The sequence below is a fragment of the Mchenga conophoros genome, linkage group LG15 (assembly GCF_057382185.1).
Source record: "Mchenga conophoros isolate Kocher_MC1m ecotype Shallow Benthic linkage group LG15, M_conophoros_male_GT1.1, whole genome shotgun sequence".
Taxonomy (NCBI): domain Eukaryota; kingdom Metazoa; phylum Chordata; class Actinopteri; order Cichliformes; family Cichlidae; genus Mchenga; species Mchenga conophoros.
In genome coordinates this window covers 13,447,074-13,470,314 of record NC_140540.1, presented here as the reverse complement: position 1 = coordinate 13,470,314, position 23,241 = coordinate 13,447,074, and the positions used below count along the sequence as shown (strand labels likewise).

At 44.6% G+C, this 23,241-nt stretch overlaps 1 protein-coding gene across 2 annotated transcripts; it reads left to right on the top strand.

Moving 5' to 3' along the window:
* The first annotated feature begins 604 nt into the window (after window positions 1-604).
* mycn (MYCN proto-oncogene, bHLH transcription factor) lies at window positions 605-6,101 on the top strand. Of its 2 annotated transcripts, none has more exons than XM_085247269.1 (3): window positions 605-743; window positions 1,167-1,803; window positions 4,004-6,101. In XM_085247269.1, exons 2-3 carry the CDS (start codon window positions 1,188-1,190, stop codon window positions 4,786-4,788), a joined length of 1,401 nt encoding a protein of 466 aa, XP_085103395.1. In that variant the 5' UTR covers window positions 605-743; window positions 1,167-1,187; the 3' UTR covers window positions 4,789-6,101. The 2 variants fall into 2 exon arrangements, with proteins under 2 accessions (XP_085103395.1, XP_085103394.1); XM_085247268.1 differs by having other exon boundaries at window positions 619-743; window positions 4,025-6,101.
* Window positions 6,102-23,241: the final 17,140 nt, after the last annotated feature.

The window sequence follows — 23,241 nt, the reverse complement described above, 5'->3', positions numbered from 1 at the left end:
CTACACGGCCAGGAGGGTTTGCTGTGCAGGAAAACATCTCTTAACATAATTTTGAATTACTGACTCGTGTTCGTAACAACTTAAACAAATACATAAACACATGGATTGCATTTATAAAGCTGAGTCTTACCCTGTTCTAAAATGAGTTTTATAAAAGATTAATGTATTATGTTGGTTTTTGTTACTTCCATCCCAGAATGTTTCTTCTTTTGTTTTATTTTGTTTTCTCAACTCAAAAACTCAATTAATAATCAATTAATTAATTTTAAACAGAGATAAAACACTTGGGGTAAAGCTCACTAACACCAGCTTGCACTTTGTTTTGCTTCTGCTTCAGTTTCCTATGACACCCCATTGAACAGATAAGACAGTTTGTCTGAGTGTATCAATAATGCATGATGAGAATACTCTCTCATTTACACTTTTCTTTTGCATCCTTTAACCTTTTTCATCCCCCCCGGCTTTCGTTCCTGCTCACGATGTTTAGGCTGTTTTCTCCATTCACCTTGAAAGAAAGCTCCTGTCTCCCGCGTCCATCAAAACGAAAGCCCGACCCCCGCTTTGAGAGGGAGGAGCTTCCTAGCGCTTTACTGAGTGTATAACACTCTGTGGCCATCCAGAAAGTGTGTCAGAGGACTGTGTTTGCTCCCAAAGTAGATGACTGCTCACATTCTGGTCTCTGTATTACTGACTGCGAGATACGAGAAATTTTTATTTCGTACATCATCCCAAGCCAGGACAAGGTGAGTGTCTTAACACTTCAGCAGCTTAACGTACGAGTGTTATTATTCTCTCCCATTTTAGGCAAAACATAGTGTCTGCTCGATTTCATTGTTGTCATTTGATTGATTGATTTTTTTTGGTAAGCATGCTTTTTGTTTCTTAATCTTTTTTCTTGGGGGGTCTTTAGCGAATCGTACGTCAAAAGTCATTTTGCACCGCCTGTGCGTCATGGTCACATTTACGCATATTCTCCTCTGAGATTTTTGTGGTTTTTAAACCCCACAAAAGAGTTAGTGCGGAATTCAGTCAAGCAGACTGGGTCTGTGTGTGGGCTTTGGCTCATGCTCTTTCTACAGTGCCGTTTTCAGGTGTGATAGAGGAGAGAAGGAATGTGACGAGACGCTCTTTCACTGAGGACTAAATCATCTTTTGTCTCTTCACAGGTTTTTCGATTGTGGGATAGAATGCCGGCGATCATAAGTAAAAACTCCGATTTGGAGTTTGACTCCTTACAACCGTGTTTCTATCCGGATGAGGACTTCTACTTCTGCGGTCCCGACTCTGCGCCACCGGGGGAGGACATCTGGAAGAAATTCGAGTTGCTGCCCACTCCGCCCCTCTCTCCAAGCCGCGCCGCGCTACCGGGAGAGCCGGCAACTGCCTCGCTGGAAGCAGACCCCCTTGGCTTCGGGTTAGGGGACCCACTGGACTGGGCATCCGAGCTGCTGCTCCTGCCTGGGGACGATATATGGGGAGCATCCGACGATCTGTTCGGCTCCGCTTTGGATTCTAATCCCAACAGCATCATCATCCAGGACTGTATGTGGAGTGGCTTTTCTGCCAGGGAAAAGCTGGAACGGGTGGTTACGGAGAAACTCGGCAAAGCTATTTCCACGGCGACAGCAGGCAGCAGGAGTGTGTGCGTCAAGGCGCAGGAGGTGGTGAGCCGCAACTCGATGTCAGAGTGTGTGGACCCCACAGTAGTGTTCCCTTTCCCGATCAACAAGAAAAACAGCACCAGGGACTCATCTGGGACCATTAAAACATCCACGGTGCACGGGAGCGCGCCTAGTGACTCTGGTAAGGATTTGAAGACGTTGTTATTATTATTATTATTATTATTATTATTATTATTATTATTATTATTATCAGTAGTAGTATTGTGTTGGTTGTTGTCGTTGCTGTTGTTTTTGTTGTAAGCCCCTACCCTAACAAATCGGAGTGAGTGCAGATTGTTCATATGACTGGTCTAGAATCGGATTACCTCGTTAGACATCACACACACACACACACACACACACACACACACACACACACACACACACACACACACACACACACACACACACACGATCGCGCAGTGGAGTAGTGACACAGTGAACGAGGTTTATGTAATCAACAAGGTCTCCATCCGGCAGATGGCGGTAAAATGGGGAATTCTGTGACTTACTGAACTCAGCTGGCATCTGAGCAAAACAAAAAGACATCACACACACACACACACACACACAGTCAGACCAGGTTGTGGGAGGAGATGAAAAGGTGTTTAATAATGCGATGAGCTGATAAAGTGTCAGGTTCACGGTACCGTGAACGCTTTCATTACGCATGAATTGAGGGACAATTTGCGCACAGTGGGTGACAAACTGACACTTACTCCACAGTCTGAGACAGACAGTCTGAGCCAACTGCCGCCCGACATGAGGGGATATCTAAAATTAATACTCAGAAAGAGAAAACAAGAAATAATGTCTAAAACGGAAATACGGGATTTGTGTCAGGATCATAATGTTAGATGTGTTTAGATTGGGTAATGAATGTTATGTGTACTTAAAAACTAAGACTTCCATCACCGGTCTTTTATAAGTTCCCTAAACAAACACCAGCCCTTATCAGCGTGTTTTCGTTGTGGAACTGTAGTACAAAGCCCCCCAGCTTGGCACAGAGGATAGACTCAGCCAACCTTGCCAAACACCTCCTCTACAGCGAATAAAAAAGGACGGAGGAGAACTTCTTTTAGGCGTGTGTGTGCGTGTGTGTGTGGGAGGGGGGTGACAGCTTTGAACAAGCGCTCCATCTCGACAGCTGTCTCCCTGGCGCCCCTCCAGGTCTGGAGCTTAAAGGCTGGTGATCCGATCGCCTGCCGCCCCACCGTCCAGCGCACACTGCCGCCCCGATGCGCTTCTGGCGTTTGAAGCGACCCATTCTTCGTTGTGCAGCACGCCTTCTGCACTTTTACATTAAGGGGAAACTGACCCTAAAAGATAAACTGTGAGGACCCCCATTTAAAAAAACAAACAAACAAAAAACAGAAGCAGTTCGCAGGAAAAGCAGGGTCAGGCACTGCTCCTCTTCATTTTCCTGTTTACAAACTGAAACTAATATCTGCTCAGACATGAATTGACTTTCTTCTCTTTATATTCCATTCCACCTCAATTAAAGAGTTGTTCCATTCTGAATTTCAAACAACAAGAGCTAAATCTCAGCCACACATGTGGCAAAATCAGGGACACCCCCTCATCCAGCCAGCTGTGGCCAGCTTTGTTGTGATGACAGGAATAACATCTGTGTGTGTGTGTGTGTGTGTGTGTGTGTGTGTGTGTGTGTGTGTGTGTGTGTGTTCAGACATTCTGGTGCAGTAGTGTCTGAAGTGGGTTACCATAAGCTGTAAAATGCCACACTCCTCAGATGCTCCTGAGCTGATAATGGGAGCCATTATAACAAAGGCATTTTAATGGGGTCTCACGCTCTGCTTCTGGTTGGTCACTTCTTGTCACCTCCAAAAGCACCCGTGGATGATAAGGGTCACCTGCTCATCTCAACATTAGCACATGTATTAAGATCAAGAGCTCAGGTGGAAATGAGGTTTTTAACTTTAGAGGTCAGAGTTAAACCTAAGTTCTTAATGCATCTGATTCTACTGGCACACTTTCAGTGTGAGTGGAGGTGTGCCGATAGACTGAAAGCACCAGACTAAAGCTGTCTCATCTCCAGAGAAGATTAAGAAAGTTTTGAATAAGGGAGGGAGAATGAAATGCAGAAATCCAGCCTGTCTGCTCAGCGCTGACACTGAACGTGTCAATTCCTGCAGAATAGATTAGTTACCAAATGACTGACACTAAGCATTAAGAGGTTTCTGCTTGTGCAAACAGTATTGAGCAACATTCTTTCTCCTACACCTTGATCTCGCTCACATGTATACCTGCCACTTGCTGGCACACACAGATGGAATAGTGCTGTGTCAGAGCAATTAATCACTCACGTTGTTTTCTTTTCTCAGAAGAGGAAGATGAAGATGAAGAAGAGGAAGACGAAGAAGAGGAAGACGAAGAGGAGGAGGAGGAGGAGGAAGAAGAAGAAGAAGATGAGGAGGAGATTGATGTAGTCACAGTAGAGAAGAGGCGCTCTACAATCACCAAGGCATCACCCATGGCGTCAGGCACTGTCACCATCTCTGTACACCCCAAAAGTCAAGATGCAAAAGGAATTGTCTCAGGGTCCGGTTCCGGTGTGGTGAGTCGATTCGTCAGCCGGGCTCCTCAGGAGCTCATCTTGAAGAGAAGTTCAGTCCACCAGCAGCAACATAACTACGCAGCCCCCTCACCCTATGCTTCAGACGATGACCCAACCCCGCCTCCAAAGAAGCAAAAGATGTCTGATGCCCCGCGCCTTCCTTCCAGAACCATCTCTTCATCCTCCTCATCTTCCTCCTCATCCTGCAGTTCAGTCACCAGCACATCAGGGGTGCGCAGCAAGCGCAGCTCCAGCGGGGACAGCAGCCCGAGAGGCAGCTCCGACTCAGAGGACAGCGAGCGCCGACGCAACCACAACATCCTGGAGCGCCAGCGCCGCAACGACCTGCGATCCAGCTTCCTGACGCTGCGCGACCACGTGCCGGAGCTGGCGCACAATGAGAAGGCGGCGAAGGTGCTCATCCTTAAGAAGGCCACTGAATATGTGAACTCGCTAGAGACGGAAGAGATGAGGCTCCAGCAAGAGAAAGAAAGGCTCCAGGTCCGGAGGCAACAGCTGATGCGCAGGCTGGAGCACGCAAGGACTCGCTAACAGACAAGTGCTACAACACAAACACTCACAATATACCCTGGACGACCCCCCCCACCCCCACCCCTCTGCATCAACTCAAGTCTGATACACAAGAAGATGCACACAGAGGCCTTCATATTTGTTGCACACGTGCACACACCAACACAACATCTCAGAGGATGTTTATGTTCAGATGTCAACACACACCTTGGAGGGGCGGGGTGCCGGGGGCGGGGGGATGCTCGGACTTTCACTGCCGCCACTTTTTTTGCACATTTGTTGACGTTAAGAATGTTTAGGGTTTACTTTTTTTCAATCCAGTCACATTAAAGAAAGATTAAAAACGCGCACACACACACACACACACACACGAAAAACAAAAAAGCATGAGGAAGGAGAGAGGACACTTTTTTTGGTCTTCCCTTCTTCTGTTTTTGAAAAAATATAATTTCTATTTGTACTTTTTTTGTACTCACTGTGACACCAGCCTGGAATCTAGTTATTCCCACAGGGACGGGTGTTGGAGGGCACTTTGCTTGGAGAGTTCATGTACAAGAAGAAGTGCACACTTACTTTGCCTTCACCACTGCAAAACTGAAAAGACTGATGACTGAGGTGTCACATAAACAATGCCACTACAGGTCCTCTTTCCCTCACTCTTCTCACACTGGTGCTCAAACCAAGTCAGTGGATGTATAACTGCGCACCTTGCTAGCCGACACTTTTGTATATAACAATAGTGTACAGACAAAATACACTCAGATCTGCCTTGTTTTGTAATACAGTTTGTCCTTGTTCTTTTTTTATATATATATACACATGTCAGAAAGCTGCCAACATTTAGACTGGAAGTTTATATACCTTTAAAAGTACTGTAAGGCCTCAATTTTGAGAGTCATGAAACTTTGTAATATAACAATATATTGTTTTCTTTCTCTTCCCTTTCTTTGTATTGTATTATATTACTAATTCAACACACCTTTTATGCTTTTAGTGTGAACCTGATACATACTAAATTTGATACTTATATTTTCGTATGAAAATGAGTTCCTGGTAGATATCACTTTATCTCGTCATTTTTTCTTCTATCTCAAATAATTCTTTTGTACAGAAAATGTGTTCTATCCTCATGTACCTGGCCTTTTTTTTCTTTCTTCCTTTTTTTTGTTTATATTTGCTATCGGGTGCATAGAACTGGGTAAACAGATATAAGATGTTTGTTTTTTTGTGTTTGTTTTTTTTTTTTTTTCAATTTAAAATGTACATTTAGTGCTGCAACTCATAGCACTTTGAAATACCTCATTTTGAAAAATAAATAGATATCATAAAATCTTCATCTTTGCCTTTGTGGATTTTTATTTTTTTTTAACCTCGTCACCCTTTCATATCTGCCTCAATCTGTTTACTTCCCTGTTTGCCTCCACATTTCTGTATTTGTTGTGCTGCTCTCAAAGACTCATCCTGACAAAGAAAGCGAGTGTCTTCTGAATGCTCTCTGTCTCCGCACCCTGCAGCTACCTCCCCCTGCATAGCCTCTCACACCCACCCACACACACACCTACACACTCACTCACTTCAGTTCACACACACACACACACACAGACACACACACCTCTCTATTTTCCTCTCTCACCAGCGCAGCTCTTCCTACTACATTGTTCAGGCTGTTGCTATGGAAACTGGAGCAGCTGCTGAGTGGCAGACACGAGAGTGAGGCTTTTATTTGTCTGTTAGTAGTCTGTGTATTTCTGCCCGAGTGTGTGTGTGTATGAATGCAAATGTGTGTCTACCTTTTGTTGTGGTCTGTGTGTGGCCCCGGCGCCTGATATCTCCGGTGTTGTGCGCTGCCTGCCACGATGCCAGGACAAGGCTGGATACTGTTTACCAACATAGGCCACATGGCTTTGCCCCTCCCCACCTGCTCTTCCCCTTTTTCTCTCTCCTCCTTCCCTCTGTGCATCCTGTGTTGGGCCTTAGCCCAAATATGCGCCTTTCACGAGCCTGTTCAGGCGCTCTCTGGAGATGGCTGAAAGAGAAATCTGTTGCCACGGTCTGTATAGCCATTTAGCACAGCAGTGTGCTCACAGAGGGTATAAGAAAGAGAGAAGTGCACTAATACAACATAAAATACACACTGCTGATGAATTGCAGTAATCCCTTTAAAAAAATAGATAGGACAACATGATCAATGATTGTTTCTCTTTCACCAAAAGTGATATATTACTTCCTTTCTAGAACGAACACTCCGGCGTTTAATTTTTCAGAAGCACAATTGTCATTTAGCTACTTGCAGAACCAAGATGGTCCTAAGGTATGAGGCCTATGTGAGAGACAGGGGTATATGAAGACAGATGACTTTGTTTGGGAGTTGAGACAGTACAACACTGAGCTTCTCAGTGGGGGAGTGGCACTGGTGGATTACATAACAGGGGTCTGGTGTCTTTGTGCATACTAACTGTACATGTGTGCGTACAGGATAGGAGACCCTGTGTGTGCGTGCATGTGTGTGTCCTCTCATGGGACTTCCCCTTACCATCTGCCTAATGACTTATCCTGTCTGGTTATAGGATAAAAACAAGCTCATAGACAATAACGCAGAAAAATAAATGGGGGTAAAAAGAAAAACAACATATCACAGCAGAGAGAAGTTGTTTGGTTCAGATGGTAAGATTAACTTTAATTTCACCTCATAGTGTTCAGCACCAAACCCCCTGCCAATACAGATAAACCTGACTGGCTCAGATATGCTCATGCATTGTTTTACATGCTTCTTCTTGAATCTCACATGTTCCAGTTGCAATTTAACAACCTTTTCCCTTAACAACTTAGCCAACCTGACATTAGTGGGGTGGATATTACAGCTGACTTTGGGCGAGACTAAGGGTACACCCTTGACATGTCACCAGTCCATGACAGGGCTAACACAGAGCAACAGACAGCCATTCACGCTCCCTGCTAAGCTATCTGCTCTCTAAAATGAGGCTAATTGTTTTAGAAGGGAGTAGCCATCTTCTGCGTTAAACAGACATATGGCCATGGCTTTTGCCTGATTAATATCCATTATCTCTCTGCCCGCTGACTGCCTGGCCTGAACTGCTCAGACACACACACACACAGGCACACACACACACACACACGATGCAACTCTAATGGGCTTAGACCCCACTGATGGATGTGCATTAAAGCTACACAGGAGATGGTGTGGCATTTTGCGGGTTTGTGTCATCTACTTTGAGATCTTCATTACCCCCGCCATTAAGACTAGCCACAACGTTTCCATTGTGCTGTTGGACACCAGATCTGTATTCAACATATTAACCTTCCTAAATGTAGGAATACAATAGCGTATGTATCCATGCACAAGTGTGTGTGTGTGCATGAAATGTGGCCAAGCTCTGCGCAATGGCATGCCCATCACACATGTGCCACAATAAGCTCCGTATGGCGAGAGCCCCTTTATCTGTGTGTGTCGTGCATGCGTGTAAGGGGCAGGGGATGGGGGTGAAGGGGTGTCACCATCTGTTATGGAGTCCAGCACGGTCGCAGGTGCTCAGAAATGGTGTGTGTTGGGCTTATTGTAGGTACAGCCTGAAACAAGGAGGGTATCGGGGGGTATTGGGGCAGAAAACATGGAGGTGTGCGCGTGGTGGAGGCAGTTCCTCCAGGGAACTCATTGCCCTAGCTGAGTAATATGCAGCCGTGACAAAGAGCTGTGGAGCTACAGTAATTGCAGAACACATAGTGGACAGCTAAGCAAGAGAGGGAGGGAGGAAAAGAGGGAGGGAGTACAGCAAGAGAAAAGAAGGCCTGAGTGTTTGATCAAAGTTTACCAAAGTCTGAGGAGATTTGCATACAGATGGCACTGTAGCATGGCCCCCCTGGAATACCTTTCTCTCTCTTTATTTTTCTTTCTGCATCTCCCTCTCTCCCTCTCTCTCTCTCTCTCTCTCTCACACACACACACACACACACACACACACACACACACACACACACACACACACACACACAGCCTCTCACACAAATGTAATAGGGTGTCATTGAAGAATACATGAATAGCCTTTCAAGAGTGCGTTCTGAGGAAGAAACGGCTTTGGCTGCACAACACAGCACCTACAACAAGAAAGCAAAAGTGAAGGAGGGCAGTTAAGAAAGACTGAAAAAGAAAGAGCGATAAAAAGTAAGAAAAGGTAATGATTAAGACAAGATGGGAAGAGAGAGAGTGGCAACAATAGAAAGAAAACAAAGAGGAAAAGCCTTACCACATCAGTAATTACGCAAACAGCTCTGGGCCAGTAAATTTTGTTTCAACACTCATCCAATGCACATATATTCAGTGATGTGTCTACGCTGACATTTATACACTTCCTCCATTAATCCATTCCCCTGGCAAATCCTTACACTATATTGATCTTGAATGTAGCTGTTTAGGGGGTATTGATCATTTAAGTGCCTTCCTCTTACATAAGTTACATATTTCTTTCAAGTCATTGTTATGAGCCACAGACAATTAGCCAGCTGTGCCAACTGCCTCAGCTTCTATGACATCTAACAGTTAAAGCCACAAGAATGCCACAAACCAGCCTGAACTTGCTGTCAGCTGCTGAACTTCTAAAAGTTTAAAAGAATATTAAGCTACTAGTGTCAAGAGGGCTCGGAGGCCATTATGTGGGAGTGGACCCAAGTGCAGACACAAATGGAACAGTGTTAAGGTTTTCACAAGCTTTATTATTAACACAGAGAAGCAAATACAAGACAAGAGTATGTGGCGGGGGCAGGGGACTAGAGTCCACGGGATTGACTTGGGAAACATGGAACGTGGGATGTATGCACATAGATGCAGGGAGTTTAAGTTAAACTGCCGTAGGACTGGTGACAGTCTCAGCTTCATAGGGTCCAGTGTAGCTTGGGGTGAGCTTGTGGGTGAATGGCCTGAGGGGAACGTCCCTAGCAGCGAGTCATTTTTTGGCCTGGAGTGTACTTTGAAGTGGGTGCTCTTAGTTCTCATCTGTGTAGCGACAGCCTTTAGTACCATTTCCTAAGTCGGAGTGCAAATGTAAGATCAACATCATTCTCATGAAACAGGGATAACTGATAACCCAGAGAGGCTTCAAAAGGCTCTAGATGAGTTAAGTCAATTTGTTCATACTCTAACCAAGGAAGATTCAGAGACCAAATTACCGGGTTTTGTGTGGTGACATAGTGGAGGGCTGATTCCAACACCTGGCTGAGCCTCTTGGTCTGTCCATTAGATTGTGGGTGATATCCAAAGCTGAGGCTGACTTTGGCTCAAAGAGCAGTACAGAAGGTCTTCCAGACCTGTGAAGTGGATTGAGGACAATTGCCGTAGGGATGCCGTGGTGCCTGAATACATGATCAATTAGGAGTTTGTCTAGGGCAATAAAATGGGCTGACTTGGAAAACCTATCAATAAAAGAAAGAATTACGGACTTTGCGGAGGAAACAGGCAGCCTGGTAACAAAATCTAAAGCTATGGGGTTGTTACTTGTTGTAGCAAACCTGATGGTCATTGAGTGCACAGATGGTGCAGCAGCTACATAGCCTTTGACACTTCTTTCCACACTTTCCCACCAAAAGTGACTTTTGATTAATGAAATTGTCCTACCTACTCCAGGGTGGCGAATTTAGAGGTGTGAGCCCAATGGATGACTGCTGAACGTGCTGTAGTCGGGACGTAGCAGCGATCAGGTGGACTGGTACATAGGTCAGGCTCATCCTAAAGGGCCTCGCGGATGGCATCTTCGACGTCCTAGGAGTCGAAAGGCACCTTGCAGGTGGCAGGAAGGAATGCGGCAGTCTCAGGTGGGTCAGTGTTGGTGACGAACTGGCGGGACAAGGCATTGGGCTTGACATCCTGGAGCCTGGATTCCAACAGTTCTTCGTCACCCACATCATAATTTCTCTTGGCTGGAGGGAGGCAAGAAGAAGGCACAAGCCAAGCGTCTACTTCCACTATGAATGGTTTTGTGGTATGGGGTGAATCAAAAGGAGTGTGGAACTGAACAAGTTTAATTTAATGAAGCCTGCTTCAGTATCAAGAGACCAGATAAATGGCATCTGGGTGGAAGTGAAATGAGTGATTGATGTGGCTATCTGGCTGTAATTCTGAATGAAGAGACGGCAGAAGTTAGTGAAACTGAGGGAACCACCGAAGGTGTTTTTGGGATGTGGGAGTGGGCCTTTCACTTCAGGCTTAAATTCTTGCAGGGACAGTTTTTCTGCAGAGGGTATTTGGTTTTAATTGTGATCCTATTCAAACCTTTATTGTCAATACACGGACGGAGTGTCTTATCTTTCTTAGCATTCATCCATCCATTCTCTGCTGCTTATTCTTTTTCAGGGTCGCCAGTCTGTCGCAGGGCTAACACATAGACACAGACAACCATTCGCACTCACATTCACACCTATGGGAGGTTTAGAGTTTCCAGTTAACCTATCCCCACTAACTGCATGTCTTTGGACTGTGGGAGGAAGCTGTAGTACCTGGACCTACACAAACATGGGGAGAACATGCAAACTGCATCTTTCCTCCGCTCTGTAGGGAGGAAGGGACAACCCCTTATCCTTACTGAAGACCTCCTGGAGGTCATGATATTCCTTGGGGACTGAGGTGAGATCTGGTGGTGAAGGTACAGCAGGAGATGCTTCTGATGTTCCTGAGAACAGAGCTGAAGAAAAGTGAGGCAGAATAGACTCCAGCTTGTAACCTTGTGTCCTGACCAGTCGATGTGGAGATTGTGTTTTCTTATCCAGGGGTAGCCGAGAATTAAAAACCTGTCTTTTGACCCGGTGGCGTGAAGAGAATGAGTGGTCTGATTTATACTGAGTGACACTGGCAATAGTAAACGGGGTTTAAAAACGAATCAGAGATCCACCCACTCGTATTCCTGTAATTTCTGGTCGGCAGAACATATTGGGAAAACCAACAACCAGGTTATCCCGAAGAGTATCTCTGACTATGGACAATGACGAATTTTGAGTCTCATGGGCTGGAGCAGCAGAAGACCAAGCTGGGTGCTACTCCTGTCAGCTTAGGAAAGGAAACTGAGGCTACAGTCCACATAGGTTCACCAAAGTTTGACAACAGAAAATTGGAAAAATGGTCTGATGATTCTTAGTTTTTGCAGTGACATTCAAATGGTCTTAAACATGTCAATTTCAACAAGTTCTTTGTATTCAAATTACCTTCACAGTTGTGAGACTTCAACCCAGTAGAGTACTTTTGGGATGTGGTGGGAGATTTGCATCATGGATGGACCAAAATCTCTGAGGAATGTTTCTTGAATCTATACCACAATCTATACACACAATCTCTGGACAAGTAAAGACCTTCTTTAATTTGTCACAGACACTTGTTTGCAGAACACTTAAACACAAGTTGTTTTTGTTGTTTTGTCTTCAGTATAACTGTGTTGCAACGAGTAATTGTAAAGGAATTAACTACTGACCTTTGAGCTCCATGTTACTACTAGCCTGCTGTGTGTAACCGTTGTTTTACTGCTTGATTTATAAGAGTCACCAGCACCGTCATTTCATCATTGTTATACAAATCCTTTTACATATGGGTGGGGCACAAGATGAAACATAAAGTGTGCTGTGTTTAGTATAAATAAGCCACCTAATACAACTACTGTGAATATATACAGCGGAAACAAAAACACATGATGTCCTATGTGTTAAACTAATTACGAGGCTTTCAAAGAATGTTTTTCTCCATGTATATCTTTCCAAAGGAATGCTGTGTGCATTTGCGCAATCCCCATGTTGTTCTGTGCATACGTGTGTGTACACTTATCCCATTGTACGTGTGTTTATTTGGGGTAATCACCGGGGCGCTTCTGTGTTTGTACATTTGAAGTGAGATTGATTCATGACTGTTCCTCCAGAGGAAAAAGATAACAAATGTTTTTCTGGTCCAATAAACACCCTCTGCCTGTAAAACAAATTAGAGTAAACTAAACCATCCTCTGCATGCACCAACACATGCTTAATAGATGGCTGGCTGGGAAACTCTCTGGTACTAAGGTAGAACTCAGTGAGAGACGTATTGATCAAGCCTCCCAGACTCCCTTGCGGGCTTTGCTGCCAATCAATGAGTATGTGTTTGACTGGGGCAAGGTTTGCCAGCTACTTCAAAACTGTGTCAAAAGCGCACGATCAGTACAGCAAAAATGGGCGCTAAACGTGAAGTGCTTTATCAGAAACTCCAATTAGTGGACAAACCAAAAAATATAGTCCATATTTAGACTCTATGTGAACATATTAGACAAATATTTTTAAATCTTTAAGATTCATGTTGAATAACATTGCCAAACTGAACTGCTTGCACTGAAGAGTTGATAAGTGATGCTACTAGCCAATCAAATCAACGTTTGAAATCAAGACATTGTGAATAACATACATGTACTTGTCATAAAAATGAGAAGTACATTGGGTAAAAAAAGAAAGATCAAACCTCTGTATGGTTGTAGTGTGCTGATGCCCTGTGGACACACTTAATATATAAAAGAGTCAGGGGAAGACACCTTACCTAATTAAAAAGTCACTGAAGACTGCAAAGGGAACATCTGGATAAACCAGAATTGTTTTGGAAACAAGTGCTGTTGACTGATTGTGCACAAGGTCTGGACTGGGGGTGAGAACAGGATGTACGGGGATGTAGTGCGAGTGGTTTAGGAGTGTTTTGCCTTTTCAGCAAGAGCCTGCCCCCACACCGCCAACAAGGAAACAATACAGACATTAAACTTGGATTTGTTGTTGCTCTAAAAAGAAAACTAAGTTCAAACAAGGGTAGTTGGATTAAAGCTTGTGTAAAACAGCACGAGAGTGTAGCAGTTGCTTTTGATACTACTGAATCTAAAAGAGTGCAGTCTACCACTTTGAACTTCATTTATTCTTTCTTTTCCCTCTGTTTCACACATGTAAGGCATGAAGAGTTTGTGATTTATTTTCTCTACTTTAGCAAGCATGCGAGTACTTTTGCAAAGTCTAATTAATCATCTCTGCAGCATGAAATGGAATACATAAGAGAAACTATAGTGCTACTACTACTATGAAAACAACTCAAGTCCAAAATGCCTATTTTAGATATTAATAGTGAATTGCAATGACATGTGATTGCTGCAATCTGTTCTTTGGAAGCCACACGTGACCTTTTGTATTGTGCTACAAGCTTAGATACCTGATGTTTTCATGTATTCTTCTTACAAACAGCATCGATGCCTTCTTTGCTCACTTTAAAATAATTGCCTGAATTAACATAAAGCAATATAGATTTGCTATCCTACATCTGGGACCTGAAAGTGGCTATAGGATATGCATGGAGGCTATCAACACTTCAGGGCCGACCTTGCTTGCTTCTCGACAGTTATCTGTCGGTTTGATGGCGAGCTGGTGTGCGACAGGGCAGAGGACGGGGGCCGCGCGGGTCAGCAGAATCCTCAGCAGGCGCTGACACATGTGGGACAGAGCTCAGTGGAAATCGGGTTAATGAATCGTAGAGAGAGGGAAACGGCAGGGTTACTCGTCTTTCAATATCCCCCATCATTATCAGTTGGACCAGTGTTCATCTGCACAACATGGGGAGAGAAAAAGATGAGGGGGTCAGTAGGTGGCAAATCTGGACCTGTGAAAAGGATTTCAGACAATAGATCATAGATGTGTGTAAAACAAAGCAACTGCTACTGAAGCGTCACGGTCAATTTTGAAGGAAATAAAAGATGGGTCTGTCTCTTTTTGTAAGACATCATGTTATGTGATTCACTCTGACCATTAAGAACCATGTGAAAATTTGATAGTTTAGCTATTTTTCCTTCTGTATGCATTCTCTACAAGCCCTTTTGTGTCTTTGTAAGAAGATATTCTCTGGTGGGCCTTTGGTCCATGACCAGTCCATTACAGGCTTGTCTGCCTTTGCTGTCACTTCTTTTCGATGGATCAGTGAGCTTCAGATAGAACCACCAGTCTCAATTTTAATAATACCAGCCTGCTTCTGCACGCAGACTCAACTCAGATGCAAATCACCGCGTCTTATTAAATTGGTTAAAACAAATTCACTCCACAGCTACACCCTTTCTTCCTGCAGTTGTTACCGTTCTTGAAAGGTATGCACTGACAACCTGACAGTGGTGAAATAAAGCTTTTAATTACTGAAGAAAATTAGGACAAATAGCCTGAATCCAGCCTATTCACACACATAATTCGCCTATCTAAGAGGATGAAATACATTAGCATATTTAATTGGCGGCTTATGCCCATCTCTTGTGTTTGACAGCTGTTGAGTCAGACGACAGCATTGTTCGAATATGAGTCAGCGCACGCTAATCTAATCAGGGAAACCTTGGTTGGGGATCGAGTTAGCATTTTGGATATCAGCAAGCTCTCAGGATTACACACAGGGGTTAATTACAGAAGAATCAGATTCAGAGAGAGCTTTAACGGTCGTAAGAGTAAGGCAGTAGTATTCACGAGCCGGGCTGATGGGAATGAAGGTCTACAGAACAGCCTGAGACTATGATGCTGTGGTAACTCAGGCATGGCATTGATTACTTTAATTGGTGGACCAGGAGCAGGGAACATTATTGGATTTGATTTAATGCCCCCTCCCTCAAAGAGACACTTCAGATACAATCCACCAGTGCACTGGTTATTGCTGGACGTTTGCACTATTGGTAACATTTAACATCCATCTGGGATTATACATCAAACAAATGTCTTATTTTACAACTCCTCCACACACATTTCAATGTCCAATGTCCTCCAATCTGTCCTTGTTTGATATTGATTTGAACTCAGAAAAATACTCAGGTCAGGGGTTTTTCTCAGGTTTTCTGGCAGGTAAACAGCTGTTCATTGATAAATACAAGCGCATATAAGGACAAAGCTACGGCCAAAATTGGCACTTTAAAGTGCTCCTTTATTAGTGTTATCAGATTGAGTGAGATGATTCTCAACTGGCCATGGATGCGCGGTAGAGCTCTTTCAGTCGTCAGCAAGACTAGAAAAGTGTTATATAAAACCATTTCCACTTGTCTTGCAAAGCTGGTTGGTCAATTGCACGCAAGCTAGATGAGACCTAATTCTAGTCTGTCCTTTTTATCTATGTTGGTGCATTTATTAATCCTTTTATTTTCAGATGTTTTGATTTGATTTCATCAATCCTGAATGGGCAAAACAGTTTTCAAGCTTGGTTGCTGAAAAGATCACATCGTTTAATAAGAATATGCATTTGTACAATTGACCTCTTCCTCCTAATTGTCTGCAACTATTTTAAATGTACAATCGTTTCCTCCTTTTTGGACACCACAGCTTTCCATTGTCTCAAATGTAATTGGTTAATACTGCAATTATGTGTCTGCCACTGTAAAACTCTGTGGGGAAAAACTGAATAAAAGCACTGGAAATTCCAGTTTTTGTGCTGGAACCATTGCTACAACCACCTGCTGCTGAAGAAATGGGATATCATGGTCAGAGATAACACCTCAGCAACTCAAAATACACGATTTGCTGTAAAAGGTGTATCAGGCTTATATTTCCTCATTTGTTTCACTTATTCTGCCATCTACAACAAATGAGTGATTAATTACATCATCAAGATATTTCCAGTACGTTATCCAAATTCCTTTTTCTCTTTCCATTCTTCCTCTATCTCTCTTGTGCACACAAAGTTAAATAAGATACACAGCCCAATACACTGACACATTCGAGTGAGTGTGCAGCATGCCATTGATGCTCTGCTCTGGCTTCATCCATCACTGATAATGGCTGAGGACAGCTGTGTGTTCAGTCTCCCCCTCTCCATCATACCGCAAGCTTGAGGCGGAAGGATGGAATGGAGGAGGGGTATATTTATTCTACTCTACCTCCTAATCACACACTAACCATCCTGTAATACTATCGTGAAACCTCCACCCCCCACAACAGCTCAAACACCCCCCACTCCAGAGAATACCCGCCCGGGGCTGGGCCCAGATGGCCGTGCCCAGCAGCGGCCTGCGTTTTGCCTCTATCTGAATGTGCACTCGAGGCTGGATTTGGAATCATTGATGCAAAACTGTGTTACACAAACACGCACAGACACAGATATGAGTGCCTTCATGCACTACTGTGCACAAACCGCTATGCATACTCCAACTATTGCAGTGTCACCCACACATCAGTACACACACACACACACACACACACACACACACACACACACCAAACAAGGATGCAGTGTTTAGACTGGAGTTAATGAAGAGATAACAGCTGATGTAATTTGTTTGCACATGAATTAAGTCTGTCAGGGTTCCATTCTGGTTGATATTTCTGATTTCAGACACTACCTTTGGTGTTCATGAGTTAAAAGAAGCTATTAAAAAAATCTGTCCTTGAACATCTTCTAACCAAGATGGCGCCGCGGATGGTCGCCCTGGTGCTTCAGTGCGTTACTTTTGTTTTGTTTTTGTGCATTTCTTCTGTGTCTGGGCACTCCTCTGGATACTCGTACACCAGAGAAGAGCTCCTTAACTACAGGACTACAACGCCTGTGGATTTATTTCCAATATTTGTCGCATCTGCGGCAGATTTACTGCTGACTCTGACCAGGAAAGCGAGACGCCGAAAGAGAGGGAAGCGAGCTGGCGCACTCGTGCGTTTGAGGAGACGCGGACTGCGAACTGCTCTTCCTGGGATCTTCCTTTCTAATGTACGCTCACTCGGGAATAAGATTGACGAACTGGCCCTGATGAGAAGCATGAACAGAGACTTTGCCTCCTCCTGTGTCTTATGTTTTACGGAGTCGTGGCTCAGTGAGAACATCCCAAACTGCGCGCTCAAGCTGGAGGGCTTCCATCTGCTGCGCGCGGACCGGCAGGCCGCTCTCTCCGGTAAGTCCAAAGGTGGAGGTCTCTGCTTCTACATCAATAGTGGCTGGTGCACAGATGTGACAGTGATTGCTCAGCACTGCTCTTCCTCTCTGGAATATCTTTTTATCCACTGCAAACCGTTTTATTCTCCGCGGGAGTTTGCTTCATTCATCCTGGCCGCTGTTTACATCCCGCCAGACGCAGATGCGCAGGCAGCTCAGTGCGCACTCGCGGAGCAGATTCTCTACACGGAGCGGACATTCCCGGACTCTCTCATCATTGCTCTTGGGGACTTTAACAAAGCCAATCTGAGCCATGAGCTTCCAAAATATAAGCAGTATATTAAATGCCCGACCAGAGAGGAGAGGACATTGGACCACTGTTACAGCACGATCAGCGGGGCCTATCGCGCGGTGCCCCGCGCTTCACTCGGACTTTCTGACCACGTCATGATCCACCTAATCCCCGCGTACAGACAGAGGCTGAAGCTCTCCAAACCTGTCGTGAGGACTAAAAAACTGTGGAGCAACGAGGCTGTGGAGGAGCTTCGCACGTGTTTGGAGACCACAGACTGGGACACATTGAAGGCTGCTTCTAACAGCTTGGACGAGTTTACGGACACTGTCACCTCCTATATCCACTTCTGTGAGGACAGCATTGTGCCATCACGCACCAGGGTGAGTTATAACAATGACAAACCCTGGTTTACTCCTAAACTCAAAAAGCTGTGGCTGGAAAAGAGAAAGGCGTTCAGAAGCGGAGACAGGGACTGCTACAGAGAGGCCAAGTACAGGTTCACTAAAGAAGTGGACATTGCTAAACATCAGCACTCTGAGAAGATGCAGCAGCAGATCTCAGAGAATGACTCGGCCTCTGTGTGGAAAGGTTTTAGGAATATCACAAACTACAAGCCTAAAACCCCCCACTCCACTGATGACTTGCTCTTAGCCAACACCCTAAACGACTTCTACTGCCGTTTTGACGAGCCATCAGGCAGCCTTCACACCTCCAACGGCCCCAACAATAGAGACACTTTGGACACTAATTCCCCCACCTCTCCCCCCTCCATAGAGCCATCACCACCTTCAAACCGTTCACCTACAACACCCCCCTCCTCACCCCACACAAAAGAGGATTTCACACCACCTCCTCCCACCACAACTCTTCATATTCATGAAGCAGATGTGAGGAAGCAGTTTAAGAGTCTGAATGCTCGAAAAGCTCCCGGCCCAGACGGTGTGTCTCCTGCCACCCTCAGACACTGTGCAAACGAGCTGGCCCCAGTGTTTTCTGGCATTTTCAACTCCTCACTGCAGGCATGTCATGTGCCTGCCTGCTTCAAGTCCTCCACCATAATCCCTGTCCCCAAGAAACCTAGGATCACTGGACTAAATGACTACAGACCCGTGGCTCTGACATCTGTGGTCATGAAGTCTTTTGAGCGCCTAGTTCTCTCCCATCTCAGGACCCTCACGGCCCCCCTCCTGGACCCCCTGCAGTTTGCATGTAGAGCCAACAGGTCTGTAGACGACGCCATCAACATGGCCCTACACTTCATCCTGCAGCATCTGGACTCCCCAGGAACCTACGCCAGGATCCTGTTTGTGGACTTCAGCTCTGCCTTCAACACCATCCTTCCAGACCATCTCCGAGGCAAGCTTTCCCAGATGAATGTGCCTGATCCCATCTGCCGGTGGATCACTGACTTCCTGACGGACAGGAAGCAGCATGTGAGGCTGGGAAAGAATGTCTCGGACTCCCGGACCATCAGCACCGGCTCCCCTCAGGGCTGTGTTCTTTCTCCTCTGCTCTTCTCCCTGTACACCAACTGCTGCACCTCCACCCACCAGTCTGTCAAGCTAATCAAGTTTGCAGATGACACCACCGTTATTGGACTCATCTCGGACGGGGACGAGTCTGCCTACAGGAGGGAGGTTGAACGTCTGGTGTCCTGGTGCAGCCACAACAACCTGGTGCTGAATGCCCAGAAGACAGTGGAGATTATTGTGGACTTCAGGAAGCACACAGCCCCACTCCCCCCCATCATCCTGACTGACACCCCCATCACCTCTGTGGACTCATTCCGCTTCCTGGGTACCACCATCACCCAGGACCTGAAGTGGGAGCCCACCATCACCTCCGTCATCAAGAAAGCCCAGCAGAGGATGTACTTCCTGAGGCAGCTGAAGAAATTCAACCTGCCAACACGGACGATGATGCAGTTCTACACTGCAATCATCGAGTCCATCCTCACCTCCTCCATCACCGTGTGGTACGCTGGAGCCACTATCAGGGACAAACAGAGACTGCAGCGTGTTGTGCGCTCTGCTGAGAAGGTGATTGGCTGCAGACTCCCATCTTTGCAGGACCTGTACACCTCCAGGACATTGCGGCGTGCAGCTCGGATCTCAGCTGACCCTTCTCACCCTGGACACAGTCTGTTTGACCTGCTCCCCTCAGGCAGGAGGCTCCGGTCCATTCGCACCAGAACCTCTCGCCATAAGAACAGTTTCTTCCCCTCTGCTGTTGGACACATGAACAATAACCATATGACTGTTCCCACCACTAACACATGACCCTACGCTGTGTTCACTGCATCATTCCATGTTTGGCACTGATCACCACCTGCACTCATGTATATATCTTTCAACGTAGCACTCTTAATTCTTATTCTCATGTATATATCTCATGTATATCTCATGCACATATCTTCCCACGTAGCACTTTTAATTCTTATCCCTACTTTTATTTTTTTCCATGTCTATTTAAGTGCTATTTATGACACTATGTTTGCACTGAAGCACCGCAGCAATTTCCTAATGTTGTAAACCTGCTCAACATTTGGCAATAAACCCCATTCTGATTCTGATTCTGATTCTGATCTTATTCAACTCAGCTGATTCACAAGGAATCATTTCCTACATACCACAAGTTTTAAGATTAAATATGCGATAATCACCTCTTTGCACCATGAAAAAGTCCTTGGCATCTTTTGGGATTATGTGCTTGTTCTCTGGCAGTTCATTTATATCAACAATGTCACTTGAGCTTTTATCTCTTTGTATTTAAAGGATCTGTAAAACCACATACTGTCAGCCAAGTAGCATAAATTAGGTAATAAATGTTCACAGCGAGGGCAGTGTCAAGTGAATGATTATACCTGACACAATGAACTTAGAACTTCTGTCGTGAAACTTAAATAATATTGCACTTTTAAAAGGTGTTACAGGTGCATAAATGCTAGATATGGCCAGATTCGGAGATAGGTGGTTGCTAGACAACATGATGATACATTAAATTTGATATGGATAAAATATAATAATCAGGTTTTGTAGATTAGTGTTGAGATTTTGTGGGCACATGACCACAGACCAAAAATGTGCCATTTTGGCACTATCATAGTGACAATGTAGGATCAAGGGAATAAGGTTCCAGTCACACAGGCCTACAGCCAAAATTCAGTTTTACCGACTGGAAAAATTATTGCTAAAGTCACACAGGCCTACGGATTGGCCAGCGACCCCATGGCAACCACCTGTTGCTAGGAAAAAATGTGTATCTCTCAACTGACTGCTATGGATGGAAGTGACAGACTTATCTACAAACAAAGTAAAAGCAACTTCCAGGAGCCAGTGACAACGAATTGAGGAATGCACATTTTTCCCTAGCAAACAGTTTTTGTATCAAGTCCAGTATGTCAGACGACTCATGAGCAATGTGCGCATGACGCCACGTGAGAAACCTCAATACAAATCTGATGATATCTGATAGGATATTGGGAGATACTCTGAGGTCCTTACAGAAAATATAACTTACTGGCAGATTAGCTCATTGAGGAAAGGAGACTGAAGGGTGGCTAACAAGTAGTTATCAGTGTACTTAATAACAGTTTGTAAAACAAACCCCAGCATGCAACATGGGAGTGTATAAATCTTGAAGGGAACTAGATGGGATAGTAAGACCGAACTATGGATTATATATAAGACATGGATCATCAATAATCATAAACCTTCTACAGTCTCAAAGGCTTTCTCCATTCTGAACAACAAAAAATGTAACATGCCTAGAGAACAGACCTTTTCCACATCAATGTATTTTAAAATAACTACCTATACATGGTATGAATTATGGCTTGAGTCTCACACCTGAGTTCAAAACTGACTGTAAGACAATTTGTAAATAAGCTAAACTGTGAATCTTCAATCAAATCCTGGGGAAAAGCAACATTTTGATGAGTTATCATATCAAGTAAGACATTTGTTTGGGTCAGTAAAAACCGTTTACAAAAGCTCAGATGGATGATTATTTTGAAATGACAATAACAGAATTTGTCACCAGCAAGCCGGAAATTATTTTGTTTTATTATTCCACAACAGTGGATTTTATTTACAATGCACATCTTTCCTCATTATTGACTAATCTGTAATCTAAACACAACAATGAGGTCATTTCCAGTAAATCTCCACAGATGGCAAGCTAATGCTATTCAATTAGCAGGTGATGGAGAAGGGTGGAACCCGATCCCCAACAAAACACCAGTCCAGCACACTCCCTTCTATAAAGGACACCTGTCAGAAACAAGAGCCTCTTTTACCCTGGCTGTTAGAGAAAAGCATTCTCCTTGTCTCATCATCATTTAAGACTTAGGCACTTCAAAGCCGGCCAGGTACAATAGCAGTGATCAGGCCTGCCTTCAAAAGAACAGCACAAGTTATGGTGGGGCAGCAGGGGGAGAAGAATAGCCCTGTAAATCATAATAGAGAGGAAAATATAAAAGACGAGGCAGAGAGACGCAGTTCACCTGTTCTCTGTAACACAATCACTTAACGATCCTCAGGGTGCATTGTACGGGAGGGTGCTCCTGTAGCTTGCGCCCTCGCTTTGTGCCCTGCTGGAGCACAGAGATCATCTTCCCCCTCTCCACAGACCCCCTGACCTTCTCTCTGTTCCACTCGCACACACACACCCATCGAAATTACCCTTACTCCTCACAGATTAAGATCAATGTCATTCATCGCGTTTAGAGTATCAGCCTTTGATTTGGGCCAAAGAAAGGGAAGGGAGGGCACACAGGGCACCTGGGAGCTGTATAAGGATAGGAAAAAAATGTCCTCCATTCGATGGGGATGAAAGTGCCTTTTTTTTACTTTCCCCTTGAGCTTGTGTGTGCTTTATCTAAATGGAAGTCGATCTTTGAAGTTGCTGCAGGTTAGCACAATTTGCATATTTACACTATATGTTAGGCAAGCACTTGATCAAAGGGTGTCACTCTTTAAAAGTAGTGCCGTATTTCGAAACACTGTATAACTTCCACTGCTTTCGTGGAGTTTGCGCTTATGTGTAGATGTGAACTGAAACGAATCCATTCTGCTAATCAAAATGGCTAACTCAACAAGGCTGTAGCCTGCAGCTACCTTTACTCAAACACAGTTAAAATACTCAGATTCTGAAGAACAATAAGAAGATCATGTATCTAAATGGAAATTAACATATCAATCCCAACAACATCAGAAAAGTATAGATGATTATAAACATTATTGCCAGTTTGAGATGTTAGCATCACAGCGCAAGCTGACAGGATTGATTCCCAGGGATGTTTGGTTTAAAA

What these genes read in the sequence shown, in the direction of transcription:
- mycn (XM_085247269.1), top strand. Translation starts at nt 1,188, where the DNA reads ATGCCGGCGATCATAAGTAAAAACTCCGATTTGGAGTTTGACTCCTTA. An exon ending in GAGCGCGCCTAGTGACTCTG is followed by an intron (nt 1,804 to 4,003) that starts GTAAGGATTTGA and finishes TTCTTTTCTCAG; the next exon opens with AAGAGGAAGATGAAGATGAA.